This window comes from Bombina bombina, chromosome 6 (genome assembly GCF_027579735.1).
Source record: "Bombina bombina isolate aBomBom1 chromosome 6, aBomBom1.pri, whole genome shotgun sequence".
Classification (NCBI taxonomy): domain Eukaryota; kingdom Metazoa; phylum Chordata; class Amphibia; order Anura; family Bombinatoridae; genus Bombina; species Bombina bombina.
The window spans coordinates 717,329,769-717,347,031 of record NC_069504.1 but is presented as its reverse complement, the minus strand read 5'-3'; the positions used below and the strand labels follow the sequence as shown (position 1 = coordinate 717,347,031).

Below are 17,263 nucleotides of genomic sequence, written 5' to 3'. Positions count from 1 at the left end.
ATGACTCTCTAAAGAAAGAGCTCAAACAAGATATCGCATGTTTAACTTCAGAAGTTAAACAATTCGCAGAAAGATTTTCCGAGGTTGAGCAAAGAGTTTCGGATTTTGAAGATCATGTCTCAGCTTAGAATGATAAACTAGAAACTACATCTCTGGCCCTTATTAAAATACAGAATAAAGTTGAAGATCTTGAGAACCGCTCAAGGCGGAACAACTTAAGAGTAATTGGTGTCCCCGAGGAAAAACAGCTAGAGGATCTTAACAAATTATTTACTCATACACTTCCACAACTATTACAAATCCCTGAGAGCTACCCTAAAATAATCAAAGAACGTGCACATAGGATAGGATCAGCTATTTCTGCTAATACTAATAAAAGGCCTAGACCTATCATAGTTAAATTCTTGAATTATCAAGATAAAATCATGTTCTTACAACATTATCGTAAATATCAACCCTTATTTCTTGGAGAGGCCAAAGTCCTTATATTTCAGGACTATGCAGCAGAAACGGCCCTGAAAAGAAGAGATCTAGCCCCAATGTGCACGAAATTCATACAACAAGGCCTCCGTGCAACTATTTTGCATCCTGCCAGACTTAGATTGGTGGCTGATAACACCACACACTTTTTTGATACAGCTGCTGAAGCAGAAAAGTTTTATTCTATGAAATGTCCCCCTTAAATGAAACTAATGTCTGGGTCTCTTCAGATCAGGCTGCTAGAAGCCATGGGTGGTATATTTGTCTACGTTGTACATGGTTGTTGTTTGGGTTTTTTTTGTGTTTTTTTTTTTTTTTTGTTTTTGTTTTTTTTTTCTCTTTTCTCTCCCCCCCCTTCTTTCCCCCTTCCTTCTTTGTTCTCCTCTTCTTTTTTTACTTATAAAAAAAAATGGCTGTGGGGGGCAATCTTAAAATGACCTCATGGAACATTGGAGGTCTCACCTCTCCTGTTAAACGGAAGGCAATACTTCTTCAATTAAAAAAGATTAATAATGATGTAGCCTTCCTACAGGAAACACATTTAAAACCTGAGGAAGTTTTAAAATTTAAATCTTCCTGGGTCAAAGAAGTCTTTTTCTCTTCTACTTCAAAAAGAAAGAGCGGGGTCGCGATCCTCTTGGGGAAGAAACTCCTCTATGAAGTTATTCAAGTAGATACAGACCAGGAGGGTAGATATCTAATGGTAAAAATTAAAATCTCAAAAGTACTATATACACTTTGCAATGTATATGGCCCAAATGTCTTTAATTTACCCTTCTGGGAAACTCTGCAAAATAAGCTTCTTTCATTCGCAGAAGGTTATCTGCTACTTGCTGGCGACTTTAATATGGCCCCCCAACACCCACTTGATAGGCTCAGGCAGAACCCTGTCCCATTTAAAACCAAGAGAGATAACTTGGAGTCTAAATTATTTCTTAAACTCTGTCGCAACCTGAAACTTTGTGATATTTGGAGGACTCAAAACCCCGATCTCAGGGACTTCACGTGTCAATCGAAGGCACACAAAACACTCTCAAGAATCGACCTCTTTCTGGCGGACGAAAGACTGTGTAAATCAAAAGTAGTTGCTGAGATTTTACCTATCACTATCTCGGATCATGCCCCGGTCACCCTTAAATTTCATTTAAATCCCTCGGGGATCAGGAATTTTGGTTTTTCTTTTCCACGATATCTAGTAACTGACTTAAAATTAAAAAATTGGCTTATTTCTAGATTTCAGGATTATTCGCTCTTTAACCAACAACACATATCCAATCCTGCCCTGTTCTGGGAGACTGCGAAGGCGGTCCTCCGAGGGGAAATCTTAGCGTATACCATCTCTAGGTCTAAAAAAAAAAAAAAAAAGGGAAAGCGAAGTATTAAAAGCCGTCACTAATGCATATAATCGCTATATCTTATATAAAACACCTGAAAACTGGACTAGATACAACACAGCGATGGCAGAAAGAGACTCCCTTCTGCTTTATAAAAGTACTCAAAGAGATCTCAGGTTACAGGCTAAATTATATCATTATGGTAATAAAACAGGGAAGCTCCTGGCAAACTTAGTCAAGACTGAAAGAGGCTCCTCCATTATAAAAACTATAACATATGGCAGAAGCATCTTAATTCTTCTGAAGAAATATGCAGAGTATTTGCAGAATACTATGAGTCCCTGTATACCTCTAAAGTATCCAATACTATACAGAGAGAAAACTTTTGAAACCAAATAGCTTTTCCAACCTTGACCCCTGACCTACTTGCAACATTACAATCTCCTTTTACGGAAGTAGAAATTGATACGATTCAAAGGCTGTCCTCTAATAAAGCCCCGGGACCGGATGCACTTCCAAACAAATTCTATAAAATCTTAGCACCTGAGATAACAAAGCACTTAACTTCACTCTTTAATGATATCTACATCTCAGGTAATACCCCAACTAAGTGATTCACTGCGTCCTACACAACTCTTATTCTGAAACAGGGGAAAGATCCAGATAAAAAGGAGTCATATAGACCCATTGCGCTCCTAAACACGGATTACAAACTTTTTACATCTATCTTAGCAAATAGACTTCAACCTTTGCTTTCCATTATTACACATAGAGACCAAGCAGGCTTCCTCTTAAAACGAAATTCATTTGCTAAGATAAGAGAGGTATTTCTGAATATAGAACATCTTAAGATGCTGGATTTGGGGGGGGAGAGGACACTCCTGACATGGCGATTATATCTATCGACGCTGAAAAAGCGTTTGATTCGGTACATTATGATCATCTACGTTTTACGCTAAAGCAGTTTGGACACGGAGGCAGTTTTCTTTGTTCCTTTAACAATTTATATAGTAATTCACATACGAGAATCCTAGTTAATGGTGACATGACCTCAGATATAAGACTGGGGAGTGGGACTAGGCAGGGGTGTCCTCTCTCTCCCCTTCTCTTCGATTTAGCTATTGAACCACTGGCTATCCAGATTCGCCATCAACTTGAAGGGATTAAAATTAAGGGGAAAGAACTGAAAATTGCATTATATGCAGATGATGTATTGCTCTATATATCTAATACAGCTAGAAATATCCCAAAACTTCTTGCTATCATAGATCAATTTGGTTCCTTCTCTGGATACAAAGTAAATGTTTTAAAATCAGAGCTCTGCTGGCTTAAATACACTAAGGACTCCTGTGCAATTATCCCATTTTCTATAGTTCAAGGTGCATTTAGGTACCTGGGCATCTGGATCTCTCCTAACCCCAGTCTTTGGTATGACTTAAATGTTCTCCCGGTACTTAATAGAGTCAGGGAGGCCTTTAAAAACTGGCAAAAACTTCCCTTATCTCTGTCAGGACGCATTGCACTTTATAAAATGACTCTCCTTCCCAAAATTCTGTACGTGCTTCAGAACACACCACTTGTCCTGAAAACAAAAGATATTTTATCTTTTAACTCAGCACTTCATTCTTTCCTATGGCAGAATAGGAAACCCAGGATTTCTTTATTTAAACTAATGCTTCCTGCAGAGCAGGGGGGTTTCTCGCTACCAGACATTCGCCTATATAATGCAGTGTTCCAGGCTAGGGTAGCAGTGGATTGGCTAACTAATGCTAATTACATAACAAGTCTTGATCTTGAAAAAAATATAGCTCACCCATACTCTTTAATGGCTTTTCTACACTGCAATAATAGCATAATAACGCCTAACCTAAAGAAAATAAAGTCTATTTATAACCCAATTCAGATGTGGAAAAAGATATGTTCTATGTTACATATCCAAGATAGAGTCTCACGATACCTTCCACTCTCAAACAACCCACAATTTCAAGCTGGGATACAATCAGTTCTTTTCACTAAATGAGAATCGCAGGGCCTCCTGAATATCTCTCAATTACTTGATTTTCAAAACAAATGTATTAAGACTTTTGACTCTCTCAAACAGGACTTCCACCTTTCTAATAAAAACTTTTTCGCTTACCTTCAAGCACGACATCTCGCCCTTAAACTAGTAAACAATTTTGGTTGGGATTGGTCCTTAGGTATACTTGAAAACTGGCTCTCATTAGCCAAGAATGGCCTCACATCTATTTGCTACATATATCAAAGACTGATCTCTCTTAAAGGTCCAGAAATGTTAGAAAGACTGCAGGCTAAATGGACAGCTATGTTATCGGAAGAATTAGGACCGACTCCCATAATAACTTTATCAATTCAAGCAACTGCACATGCTACTCTCTCCGCTACATGGAGGGAGGCGCATGTCAAATTATTACATATGACATACTTCACTCCTGAAAAGGGAACTAAATGTCGAAGTGCCACCTTTAATAAATGTCCAAAATGCTCGTATCTCTCAGCTAACCTTATCCATATGTTCTGGTACTGCCCAAAAATCAGAAACTGTTGGCTAAAAATACAATATTGTCTTATTAACTCAGTGGGAATTCCCTTGTTTACATTTTCTCCTTTAAATATAGTTTTTCCTCTGGAAGACTCAGGTCTCCCTTGGGACAAACTTAAAATAGTTATCTTAGTCATTCTTGCTGTTAGATACTTAATACTGAAGAAAATGGAAATCGAGAGCAACCCCAAGTATATTAGAGGTAAAAAAAATTCTGAAGAAACAGTGCATAATAGAACAACTAGACACTAACTTACAGAATGATAAGGAGGTGAGGAGTTTCTTCTCCAAATGGTCGGACTTTATTAAAGCTTTGCCCTCAAGTGAAATTGAACATCTGATTTATCGCTTTAGAAACTCGGAATTGGTTGTCTTGGGAATCTGGTAGTCCTCTGCAATCAATAAATAAATGGATAAAGTCTTTGTCCTCCCCTTCCATTTTAATTTTGTCTTTTCCCCCTTTTCTCCCTTCCCCGGTTTTCCCTTCCCCCTTTTTTTTTTCTCTTTGTGTTTGTTGTTTTGTTCTTTTGCTTTGTTTGGTTTTGTTTTGTTCCTAGTTTTTAGGGTTTAGGTTGTATAAGAGAGAGAAAGAAAGAAAGAAAAAAAAAAAAAAAAAAAAGGGGGGGGCATCAGGTAGACAGGTTTAAAATGTTAAGTTGTTTATTCATTGAATGTTTTAACTAGGAACTCACTGTACATCCTAGACCAGGCTCTGTTATTATAAGAGTTGATATTGTTGTTTATGCTTGTTTCTTTATATGAATTCATGCTGTAATAAAATTCCTGATGCTTGTCAATAAAAAAAAATAAAATAAAAAAAAATGACATGCCCTATTTGAAACATGAAAGTTTTTTTTGGACTTGACTGTCCCTTTAAATCTTGTGTAAAGGTTTAGGGTGGAAGAAGTGCCTAGCAGCAGCCGAAATAGGAATGGTGATAGAGCCTTTCATCATTTCCTTGGGAGTGGTGGACTCGGAATAGGGAGATAGTTGCTATATTTGGGAAGAGTTTGTTGATAAATAAGTACTCATGACTCATTATTATGCATGAGAGCACATGATGATTGGCCAGTGATATGGTGACTGTTCTGATAATAAGTAGATTCTATTGGACGCATGAAGGAATGCTCAGAGCAATTCAGTGGTGCGAAATAGATTATAGTATAACATATAGAATGTGCACATGAGAGAAGGAACAATGGATGTTTTAAAAAAAATACCTGCAGAAAGTTTAGTGAACAACATATGATTAAATAGGGCTAGGATGTTGCGTCTGGTGGGCATAAACATACTCTGTCTATACACTATAAAGTGGGAGTGTTTTGGTATGTGGGCTAGTCTCTGACAAAGCTGGATTGGACCCACGAAACATGTAAGGCTACGTCCACTTACCGCAGCGTCTCTGTGTGAGACAATCTAGCTACTTGTAGCAAAGTTTTAATAGCACTGGCTTCCATCCTAACGAGTCTGTAGTATTTGAACTATGGGACTGTTTGATCGATACTCCCCAAGTGTTTTGGATATACACATTGAAGGTGACAGCCACCTCTCTGGACTGGGACGTTTACACACATCAGTGCAACTTACCTTGCAGCTGGACAGTTGCAGCTGACCCTGAAAGAGACTGTATAGTGAAGCAGCGTTTCACTGGGAGGACAGTTCCTGTGATTCCGATATTTTATACCTGTTGTGCGCTTGTAGTACACCTCAGCTCTGAGCAAGGTTTTTTAGTTTGTTATTGTGAGCATTTGACTTGTCTATTAAAACATGTTTGTGAATTTTAGAATCTACACTTAGATTTGGTCCTGGCGTGGCGCTTCTTCCCCACCTTTGCGTTTTCCAGACTGATTCATCTCCTTCGGTGAGTACCTTTAGAATCTGTGACTCCAGAACACTTCTAAGAAAACTTATTGGATCTCAGCGCTCCTGTACTAGTAATTCCCGGGCTTGATCAATAATTTAGAAGCCTTAAGGGCTGCATATACATTTTTGGGTATTAAACACTTAAATAATATATTTCCTAAAAACATCTAGAGATTTAAGTAAAGTTGCAGGACACACTCTGAATAATGTTTCCCCACACACAAAAAAAGCTTTTTTGAGTTGTGGCCATCTTGTTTGACTATTTTCCATAAATGCCCATAACACACATTTTTATTTCCACTTTTCCCTAGGGGCAACAAAAACTAAAGCAGATGAACCTGGGCCGACAGTCGGTTATCCCTGTATTAAGTTATTATAAAAAATACCAAGGAATTAAATTACATTTTTAAGAAGCAAAATTGGGTTTATTAGAATGGGATAAGAAACAATCACAGTCAAAGCACACATTAAATTCCAAAAAAATAAATAAAAATATATAGTAATAATAATCAGGAGGCTAAAGTAAAACCATGATACTAGAACTCACTTGGCATTGTTTGACCTTTACTGTGAAATATCATTGGAAAGCTGAAAGAAAAAAAAAATTGAAAGTAATCAGAATCATTGCTCAGCAATGAAAGTTATTTAGAGTATAGAATTCTCTGCCGTTTTCATAAGTGTCCAATCGCATCTCGTTACAAACCACGAGTCATTTTCTGACATGACACAGTTTTAAGAATTGTAAAAACCTAACCACTAGATGTAATAGATGAAAAAGAAGTAAAAAGTGCACATCTCTAAGATATCAATCATGATTGTAGAAATTAAAGTTTGTTTTTTAATCAAAAGGATATATTAGAGATCTAGCAGAGGATGGCAGTGTGCTCCAAATGTTTCTGTACTATGAATTTATTTGCTCCAAACGATGTTCCGGTCGTTAAAGATTATCATTTAGTCTGAGTGCTTGACATTCTCAGCACACCGCAAGAAATCTGTGACGTGTTTGGAGCAATTCTCTACAGATGACTGGTTCTCCTTTAGACACTGCTCAAAAGCTAAGAAGGGTTCAGCGCACTGAGAGCGAATCTTCTGTATAACGGGGCTAGAAAAGAAAAATAGTTTGTCTGTTAATAATAAAGAAAACAAATACACAGGGCCTTATTATCTAAAGCATTCTGCTCTGGTGAGTTTATCTAAAATGTCTCATCAGTACTACAAGGTTTATAAGAAAGGGAAAGTTTAGCTTCAGAAGCTGTTTTTTTCTCATTAAGTAGGGCTCTGGATGTAAAGACACCAGCATTACATTAGAATGCTAAAAAAAAAAAAAGTTTTGGCATGATATCCATGCTGGCTTTTTATAGTCAGGCTCAAAGTCTTTTCAAATGGAAATTACTTGGCGTTGCAACATGAAATAGAGAATAAATAAATATGGGTTTAGAAACTAGACCCTATCTCCTATATTTTCCCATTGGACAGATGAATAATACAGACAAGCAGAGTTTATTATACCCCCATCCTCAATACATAAAACAGGCTGTATAGATCCTAATTATTTCTATAGGATGACAAAAAATGGCAACAATATATAACTAAATGATTAAAATAAATAAATTATAGATGTAAAAAAAATAAATCTTATGAACAACAGATCATACTGCACCTTAAATGCAACGCTGCCATCTAGCAAATTATTTGAGTAATGCATTAAAAGGTGTACTGTAAAAGTTGTTTAAAAAAAAAACTGAAATACCAGCTGCAGAATATAAAATGTAAGGGAAATTGTCCCTTTTGGTAAATTTTTGTATAAGAATTAGCGGTTTCTGTCAAAAGGACATGAAACCCAAAATTGTTCTTTCATGAATCAGAAAAGAGGACACAATTTTAAACAAACTTTTCAGTTTTCCTCTCTTAAACCAAGTTTGTTTAATTCTCTTAGGATCCTTTGTTGAAGGAGCAGCAATGCACTTCTAGGAGATAGCTGAACATATTGGATGAACCAATGACAAGAGACAATCAGCATCTAGTTCCTAGTAGTGCATTGCTGTTCCTTGGTATGCTTTACAACAAAGGATATAAAGAAAGCAAAGCAAATTAGATAATGGGACTAAATTAGAAAGCTGTTTAAAACAGCATTTTCTGTCAGTATCATTAAAGTATCATCTTGACTTCACTGTCCCTTAAATTGAAATCAGAGCCCAATGAAACAGGCTGAGCTTCCAGGGAGAGCAGACCACAGCTTATCTCTATATTACGTACACAAAATCCTCCTTATCTTATCTCAATATACACAGTAAGGCTAATACTCAAGAGATAACAATGGGAAATTAAAATTGTATTTCTTCTTCGTTTAACCCCCTACTAGGAGAGTGACTTATTTATAAGCATTCTTGTTTACATAGCTTTTCTATAGCCAGTACTTCCATTCTGAAGTTTTCAGTATAGGTGGGGATACCACAGGCAAAAGAAACTATTTCAAATGACAATATCAAGGTAATGAAAAAACCGATGAAGTTCCAAGAAGCCTCCAAAGTATAAAGTAAAACCAACATTTATTTTAATGCACGATTAAAACATGGATACAGGAGGATGGAAAGAGCAATCCAAGCCAAAAACCATGTCTGACCTAGAGACCGTAATCATAGACAATATCAAGTTAAATTAACTATAGTTAAACACTTTAATACAGTCAAGAAGGTAAAATAGATAATTGGGAACACATTAAAGGAGAGGAGGGGGGAAATCACAGTACACCGTCCCTTTAATGTAAAGGGAAGGTGTTAAGTTTGTTTCGGCGTTTTTTAGCTACATGCTGGGATGAGCTTTTCCATTTTAGATGCGGTGTATCCCCCATGGCACACACAGAGGGGCATAGGACCTTGTTTGTGGAAAGTGGGGAGCTCCCTTTTTACACTTGGTAGATGAATAAACAGTGTCACTTAATATTACTACACCTGCAGCATTGTCTTATTACTCACTGTGAGGATGTACACTGGGCCACTTTAACTTTCAGCAAGTGACAGTCCTGCTGCCAACTTCCAGGTTTGGAGGAAACACACTGCCCATACTCCTCCAATTCATTTCGGCAATATTTAGCAGTGATCTCCAGTGCAGCCTGCCTGAAGGAGAACATACAAGACAGACATGTCATGAGAGGTATTATCTTGATGGGGTTGATAACTAGATATACCCCTTAAAAAAAAATTAAGAAAGCAAAACCTAAAACTTCTCCATATTAGACGTGTTTTGAAAATTTGCCATACCCTTTTATGAGCTTACAAATTTATGCATTAATGCTTTTTAGGATACATTAAAATGTAATAATTTGTATCACTTAAAGGGTTGATTTATCAATCATTTGGGGAATTCTCCTTTCTGTTCTCTGCAGCTCTCCTTATTAGAGGCGCACATGTGCGCCATTATTTATCGTAAAAAAGTTGTTTTTTCTCCATAGGAGAGCGGAGGAGAACTAATGATACATTTCTCCAGTCAGATTAGTATCTTCTCCTTATTTATCAATAAAAATAAGCAACTATTCTCCATGTCAATCATATATAAACAAATAGAAATCTTTATACAGCCTCCCTAGTAGCTTTGTTAACGCCCCTCTTCAGCAAACTTTCATATAAGAAAATAGATCTACATTTTCATTGTTTTTGTGCTTCAATTTTTTTTTTTTTTTTTTTTTTATATTTTATGTATTATTTATTGAGGAATAAAATTGCATACACAAACTTCATACAGTTTCAATTGAACAGTGCTCAGAAACATAATAGTTGATATTAAACTAGCTGTACAAAAACAAACTTGTCATGTTAATGAGTATAACAAGAAACAAATGCGTGCCTCAAAAACCTCATTTTTAGTATGATGCAATAGATTATATCCCTTTATATAACAAAACTAAAGGATACGTGATTTCCCCCATTTGAAATAAAGCAGCCACCCTTGGACCACTGCCAAACAGACAAAATTAGGGAGGGGAACAAAAGGCAAATAAGGTGGAGGGGCCACTTTTGGACCCATTTTTGGACCCATTTTCTAGGATTAAAAGGTAAAATGATGAGGGAACCATCATACCTATAGATTTCTAAATTTAAACAGCCGGGGCAGGATTCTAATATAAATACCACCAGGGGAAGAAGATAGTTCTGTACGAAACTGGCAGATCTTCGTAGCGACAATGAGTGGGCAGATATCGATATAGCCATACTAAAGTGTACATAGCTTCCCTGCCTCTATATGTATATAAATAACATTGTAATAGTGAGATTAGGGGGTGTGATCAGGACTGCGCACTAGATTATTGGGCATTAAAATGTGGTTGTGTTAGTCTGTTATGGCCTCAGGCAGCAAACCCTTACAACTGGTAGAGAATAGGTTTTGAATGCTGTTCTCCACTGTAGCTATGGAGACCTTTAATGCAGGAACTTGCAGGAGAACTTTCAGTCCTCCGCAGGAGAATAAAAATGATAAAATTTGTAACTAGGAAAATTATGAGGAGAACTATACGAAATACGACTAAAAAGATCTAAATTTAACCCTTTTTTTGGAGAACATGTTCTACAAGGAGAGTGAGAACAGAGTAGGAGAATTTTACAGTCGAACTTGCCCAATTTTAGGCGTATTTTTGAATGATAAATAGGGGAATTATTTCTCAGGAGAACTTTTAGGAGAAAATATAGGAGAATATGAATGATAAATCGAGCCCAAAGGGACAGTAAACCCAAAAATGTTCTTTCATTATTTAGATAGAGAATACAATTTTTAAAAAGGAAATAGTGCTGCTGCTATCTAGTGCTACTGCTAATTTATAACATTGTTGCAAAAACTGCTCTAGACCGGTGCACACTCATGAGCCTACATCCCAGCTTTTCAACAAAAGATAACAAGAAAACGAAGAAAATTTGATAACAAGTCAAAAGTTGTTTTAAAATTGTATGCTCTATCTGAATCATGAAATACATTTCTTGGGGTTTTATGTTTTTCTAAATTGTATTTTCTTCTGCAAAAGTATTACTTTATAATAGGAGCAAGGCTAAGAACAAACACACAGAGGGTGTAATATAGTTGCCACTACACCATTCCTGCCCAAAATAGTAAATCCCTTATCTCAACTCCACCCCCAATTACTAGAAAAGTCTGCTGTGCCTATGACAAAAAGCCATGAGAGAAGAATTTAAGTTGTAACAACTACGAAACAAAGTGCAAAGTGTTACTGCCGCTCCAAGTGAAAAGGATGTTAAAGGGACAGTCTACAGCCAATTAAATAATGAGCCGTTACTTCGATCACCCTAAAAACATACCATTGCACCCCTTTACATACATAGCAGATGGACCGGTACACAAGTAATGTTATGATGAGTAACTTTGTCTTCTAGATATGGCCGCCAAACTCCTCCCCCTCCTCTGTCCCCTTCTCTATTCCACACTTGTGCATGTAAGAAACTGTGACGTCGCTGTTCTGCTTATGTGCATAGTGTTCCGACCGCTGACAAGTAGCGGTCGGAACACTATGTATTGTAGTGTAGATTCATATAATCAAACTAACACTCAATTACACAAAGGTTCTGGATATTTGGTTCCTATTTAATTGCGCATGCGCGAAACGGCGTGAGCGCTTCTTCAAAGTTTAACTAGTGAGCAGATTCTGATTGGACAATTTAATATAACAAAATGTAAAGACGTAACAGTGGCGGGAGTTTGGCGGCCATATGTACATAAACTAAACCAATGTTCTTTTTAAGATTACTCATGTACCGGTCGAGCTACCTGCAGTGCAGGTGGATCTTCTTTGGTTAATCTAAGGTATGGGTTTATGTTTAATCAGGTTTAGACTGTCCTGTTAACTTGTGCGATTCAGGGTTCCGCAATGAACTCTGTGAGTGACATACAGTGTTCTCCACGGAAAATTTTGCCAGCCTGCTGGCATTATGAAGTAGCTGGGTACAACATGAAGTAGCCCTGTGTGGGTAGTGTAATATTTTCTATTATTTTACAATTTTCTGCTATGCAAAGCACAAATTAATTACATAATTTAACAAAAGTATTTAATGATAATTTGTGCAATTAAAATGTAACGTTTTTAATATTAGCTTAATATTGGCTAAACTTTTAGCCCGGTGCGCAGTAAAATCAGCCAGACGGTGCACCTGCTAAAATGGTCCTGGGGAAAATACAGCCATAGGACTCCTCAATATTTTTCAGGGGTTAACATACTTGATAATTTCATTTTAAGATTGAGCAACGCTTTTGTACTTTTTTTTTGTTTTGTAGTTATATGTTCAGCATTCTGAGCAACATTTAGCTGGAAAGTCTGCCTCTGAATCGGGCTGAAGAAGCGTAACACAGAGGATATTATGAATACTCAGAGAGTGAGAGTTTATTTTGGAACCAGAAACATTAAAGTGACAGTAATACTTAGCAGTTCACATGGCATATTGAAAAAATATTGAATAACCACATACAGATGATGTAACTAAGCTTGCTGACAATGATATGCAACAGCATATATTATTTGTAGCTTTGTTATACGTTACAAAAAACTGGTGCCATAGAGTACTAAAGACATGTGCACACTCCTAAGCTCTTATGAGCCTACCTAGTTTAATTCTTCAATAAAATATATAAAAAGAACAAACCTAATTTTATAACAGAAGTAAATTGGAAAATAGTTTAAAATTACATGCTCTATCTGAATCATAAAAGTTTATTTGTGACTTTACTGTCCCTTTAAACGTGGCACTGTAATAGGATGTCACATCAATTCTGCCCCAGTCGACTGTAAGTGCTATTATGAAATGGAAGCATCTGGGAGCAACAACAGCCCAGAAACGTAGTGGTAGACCACACAAATTCAGAGAGCAGGACCACTGAGTGCTAAAACAAGTAGTGTGTAAAAATTGCCTATCATCTGTTACATAATTCAATATAGAGCTCAAAACTGTTATTGAAGAAACATCAGCACAAGATCTGTGCATAAGGAGACTCATGAAATGGGATTCTATGGCCTCGCAGCTGTACACAAGCCTAACATCAACATGTGCAATGCCAAGTGTTGGCTGGAGTAGTGTAAAGCATGCTATGGAACGGTTGAAATGCGTTCTCTGGAATAAGGAGTTATGCTTCACTATCTGGCAGTCCGATTGAAGAATTTGGGTGTGGCGGATACTAGGAGAACACTACCTAAAAAAATGTTTAGTGCTTACTGTAAAGTTTGGTGGAGGAGGGATAATGGTCTGGGTTCAACATTGCAGAACCTGATAAACCTGACTGCCTCATCTCAGACATCCCTAGGGATCCCACTTACGCATATGGTCTATTTAAAGGGACAAGAAACCCATTTTTTCATGATTTGGATAAAACATACAATTTTAAACAACTTTCCAATTTTCTTCAATTATCAAATTTGCTTCCTTATCTTGTTATCCTTTGCTGAAGGTGCAGCATTGCCCTACTGGAAGCTAGCCGAGCACATCTAGTTAACCAATCACAAGCGACAAATGTGTGAAGGTACCAATCAGCAACTAGCTCCTACTAGTGTAGGATATGTGCATATTATTTTTCAACAAGAGATACCAAAAGAACAAAGCACATTTTAAAATAGAACTGAATTTAAAAGTTTCTTAAAATGACATTCTCTATCTGAATTATGCAAGTTTCATTTTGACTTTCCCATCTCTTTAATGTATTGTTTGTTACCTTAAAGGGACAGTCAAGTCAAAATTAAACTTTCATGATTCAGATATTGTTTGCAGTTTTAAACAACTTTCCAATTTACTTCTCATTTGATTCATTCTCTTGACTTCTTTTGTTAAAAAGCATACCTAGGTGGGATCAGAAGTAGCAATTAACCACTGGGAGCTAGCTGGTGACTAGTGGCTGTAGATCTATTTCTCTTGTCATTGGCTCACTCGTATTTAGCTAGCTCCCAGTAGTGTATTGATGCTCTTTCAACAAAGGATACCAAGAGAATTAAGCACATTTAATGATAGAAGTAAATTGGAAAGTTGTTTAAAATGGCATGCTCTATCTGATGCATGAAAGAAAAAATTGGTTTTCATGTCCTTCTGTGCTGTTTACTGCAACAAAGGATACCAAGAGAATTAAGCAAATTTGATCATAGAAGTAAAATGGAAAGTGGTTTAAAAATGCTCTATCTGAAACATGGAAAATGATTTGGGGTTTCATGTCCCTTTAATTATAGTGGGAACGCACCATACTCTATGGAAAGAACAGAGCTAATTAAAACAATATACTGTACAGATATATTTTAAGGCAAAAGCAGGTAATATAAATAATGAACTGAAATGTTTTATTTTCCATAATGAAACATTCTATCTGGAGATTAAATGTTGCGTTGAAAGCACACTACAATATTTTATAATTTTTAGGAACATTACTTAAACTTTAGATTATATAATACTGCGTGTCTATTTGAAGCAGACTTCATATACACATACTGTAAATCAGAACCAATTTCTAGTATTGACTGCAAGACAACTTATTTATACTTACATTTTCCTCCTCTACAGCCTTATACAGTATACACTCTTCACTCATTCACCCTTGACTCCACATGGTCACCTATTGTTACTTCCGGTTTTGGTTTTCAGTCCTCCTGATTGGTTTTGTGATGAGCTTAATAATTGGTTGAAATAAACGTTGACGTCGGATCCATTTCATGTAACAGTAACCTGTCACCCTCACCTTGTTCTGTACATTGTAACTTTATTATAACCATCTGCAAGTGGCACTGTTTTGTAGGCAGCGATAATAATACTCAGACATGGGTTGTATCATGAGCTACGAAGCAATTGCTCAAATAAACATTGAATGTAGGGATAATAAATACACACGTTTTGAATTCGTTGCATTGACTGTAACATATGCTACTGCTAGTAACTTTGTATCTATTTAGTGACATTATTATAGTGTTGACACAGCTATAGCAGACGAGCCATTACTCTGTAAACTAAGAGAATAATACACTATATACAACTAGAGATCACCAGCAGTTTACTCTGGCGTCACCACTGACGTCCCGTTTACTTCCAGAGACTCCTCCTCTGGGGGCAGAAACGGAAGTCGGTGTTGCCAGGGCTAGAGCTGACGCAGCCGGAAGTGTCACGGCAGGGGCAATGGCGGCGGCTGTGAACTCGACCGGCATTCCGGCTCTGGACGAGCTGGTCCGTTCTGTAACTCTATACCGCCGCCGGCCCCAGCTCCTCAGAGGCACCGTGCTCCCATTTGTCGCGTTGTACCCGGCTTGGCTGTACTGTTGGGTTGCGGTGTATGGGACGTCTGAATACCCGGAGGCCGGTCTAATAGCTCTGGGTGCACTGGGTGTAGTGCACGTGCTTACCGTACTTTCGGGGCTATGGTCAGTGCACGCGCACTGCGCGCTCACCTGCACAAAGGTTAGTAGAGACAGATAACGTATAGAAGGATTCGGTGATGTAAAGAAGTGTCACTGACAGGTTCAATGCACGTCTCGTGACGTCACTCATTCACCAAGTTGTGCCTACCATAGCTTTGTGTTGCATGTCGTGGCATTTCACACACTTCAAGCTTATGAGCCATTTTGTAGTTATTTATGAGAGGAGCTATCATGTCAGTTTAGGGACAATTGGAACAGTAATTGGGGTGGTGTAGTTAGTTAGTGAACTGATGAGGTTACACTTAGCAGTAAATAGTGTTGACAACTAGTCAGGTACAAGATTATGTTTTACACTGGAACCTGTTGCTGATGGTGCTGGTTGTGAACAGCTGGTATTATTGTCATTATTTTGCCCATGGTGATTTTGGGTTTAGTTCTGCGGTTAAGTTTTGTCAAAAAGAATAGTTTTGGCATATTCTAATCCTTTAGAAAACTTTCTAGTAATCTACAAGAATCCCCCATATAATTTAAACATTGTGTGGTGGTTACAAAAAAGTATTGGTAAAAGTTTTATAAAAGATTACAAATAAAATCTACCCATTGCTTGAAAATGTTTAGAAAGTGAAGTCCATGTCTAAAAGGAAGTATTCATATGCGTACAATATTGTATAGCAGTTTGAGGAAGCTAAGGACAGTGGACTTCATAGTTCTTCTTAAAATTGACTTCCTTCTGACTGAAGGATTCATTATAGGTGGTTAGGAACCAATTTTTGAGAGCCTGGATTTCTGTCAGTACTATTGAATTAAATGGCTTTCCACAACTGAATTAGTCTGTGAAACACATGTTCAATTGATTTAACACATTTAAATATATATTAAAGCTAAAGGTCCTTGCTGTCAAAATGCTTTTTTTTTTTTTTTAGTGACAGCTCTAGCAGTACAATTACCTGTGGAAAGCAATTCTTTACTTAAAATACATGATTAAACCTTGGCTAAACAAACCTAAATCCGTAAGACTTATATTCTGACTATAAGCATTATCAGTGTAATATGGCATACCTTCACAATAGAACCTTAGCATTTATATACCAGGCACAGTCTATCTCTTTAAAGGGATATGAAAACCAACTTTTTTCTTTCATGATTCAGTTAGAGCATGCATTTTTTTGGTTGATAAGCAGGGATGTAAGCTCAGGAGCGTGTGTGGAGCACTATACAAGAATGTTATCTATTTGCAAGAGCACTGGATGGCAACACTATTTCCTACCATGTTGTGCTCCAAATGCCTACCTAGGTATCTCCAACACAATGAAGCAAATTTGATAATTGAAGTAAATTGGAAACTTTTTCAAAATAGTATGCTATGTGTAAATCACAAAAATAAATGTTTTGTTTTGCACCGTCCTTTAAAGGGACACTGAACCCAATTTGTTTCTTTCATGATTCAGATAGAGCATGCAATTTTAAGCAACTTTCTAATTTAATCCTATTATCAATTTTTATTTGTTCTCTTGCTATCTGCATTTGAAAAAGAAGGTATCTAAGCTTTTTTTTGGTTCAGACCTCTGGACATCAGTTTTTTATTGGTGGAAGAATTCTTCACCAATCGGCAAGAACAACCCAGGTTGTTCACCAAAATGGGCCGGCATC

The 17,263-nt window shown here is 37.1% G+C and overlaps 2 protein-coding genes across 2 annotated transcripts in view; one reads left to right on the top strand and one right to left on the bottom strand.

The window, feature by feature from the left end:
• Positions 1 to 6,635: 6,635 nt before the first annotated feature.
• CHCHD5 (coiled-coil-helix-coiled-coil-helix domain containing 5) lies at positions 6,636 to 15,274 on the bottom strand. The gene is made up of 3 exons (XM_053716048.1): positions 14,752 to 15,274; positions 9,213 to 9,353; positions 6,636 to 7,339 (listed from the first exon to the last, which is right to left on the bottom strand). Coding segments are annotated over exons 1-3 (294 nt in total). The 5' UTR covers positions 14,754 to 15,274; the 3' UTR covers positions 6,636 to 7,188.
• Positions 15,275 to 15,352: 78 nt separating this feature from the next.
• ATP13A1 (ATPase 13A1) overlaps positions 15,353 to 17,263 on the top strand; it is a gene marked incomplete in the record, with an annotated part of 348,893 nt that continues 346,982 nt past the window's right edge. Inside the window, 1 exon segment of the mRNA XM_053717905.1 lies at positions 15,353 to 15,653. Coding sequence (XP_053573880.1) covers positions 15,375 to 15,653 — 279 coding nt within the window.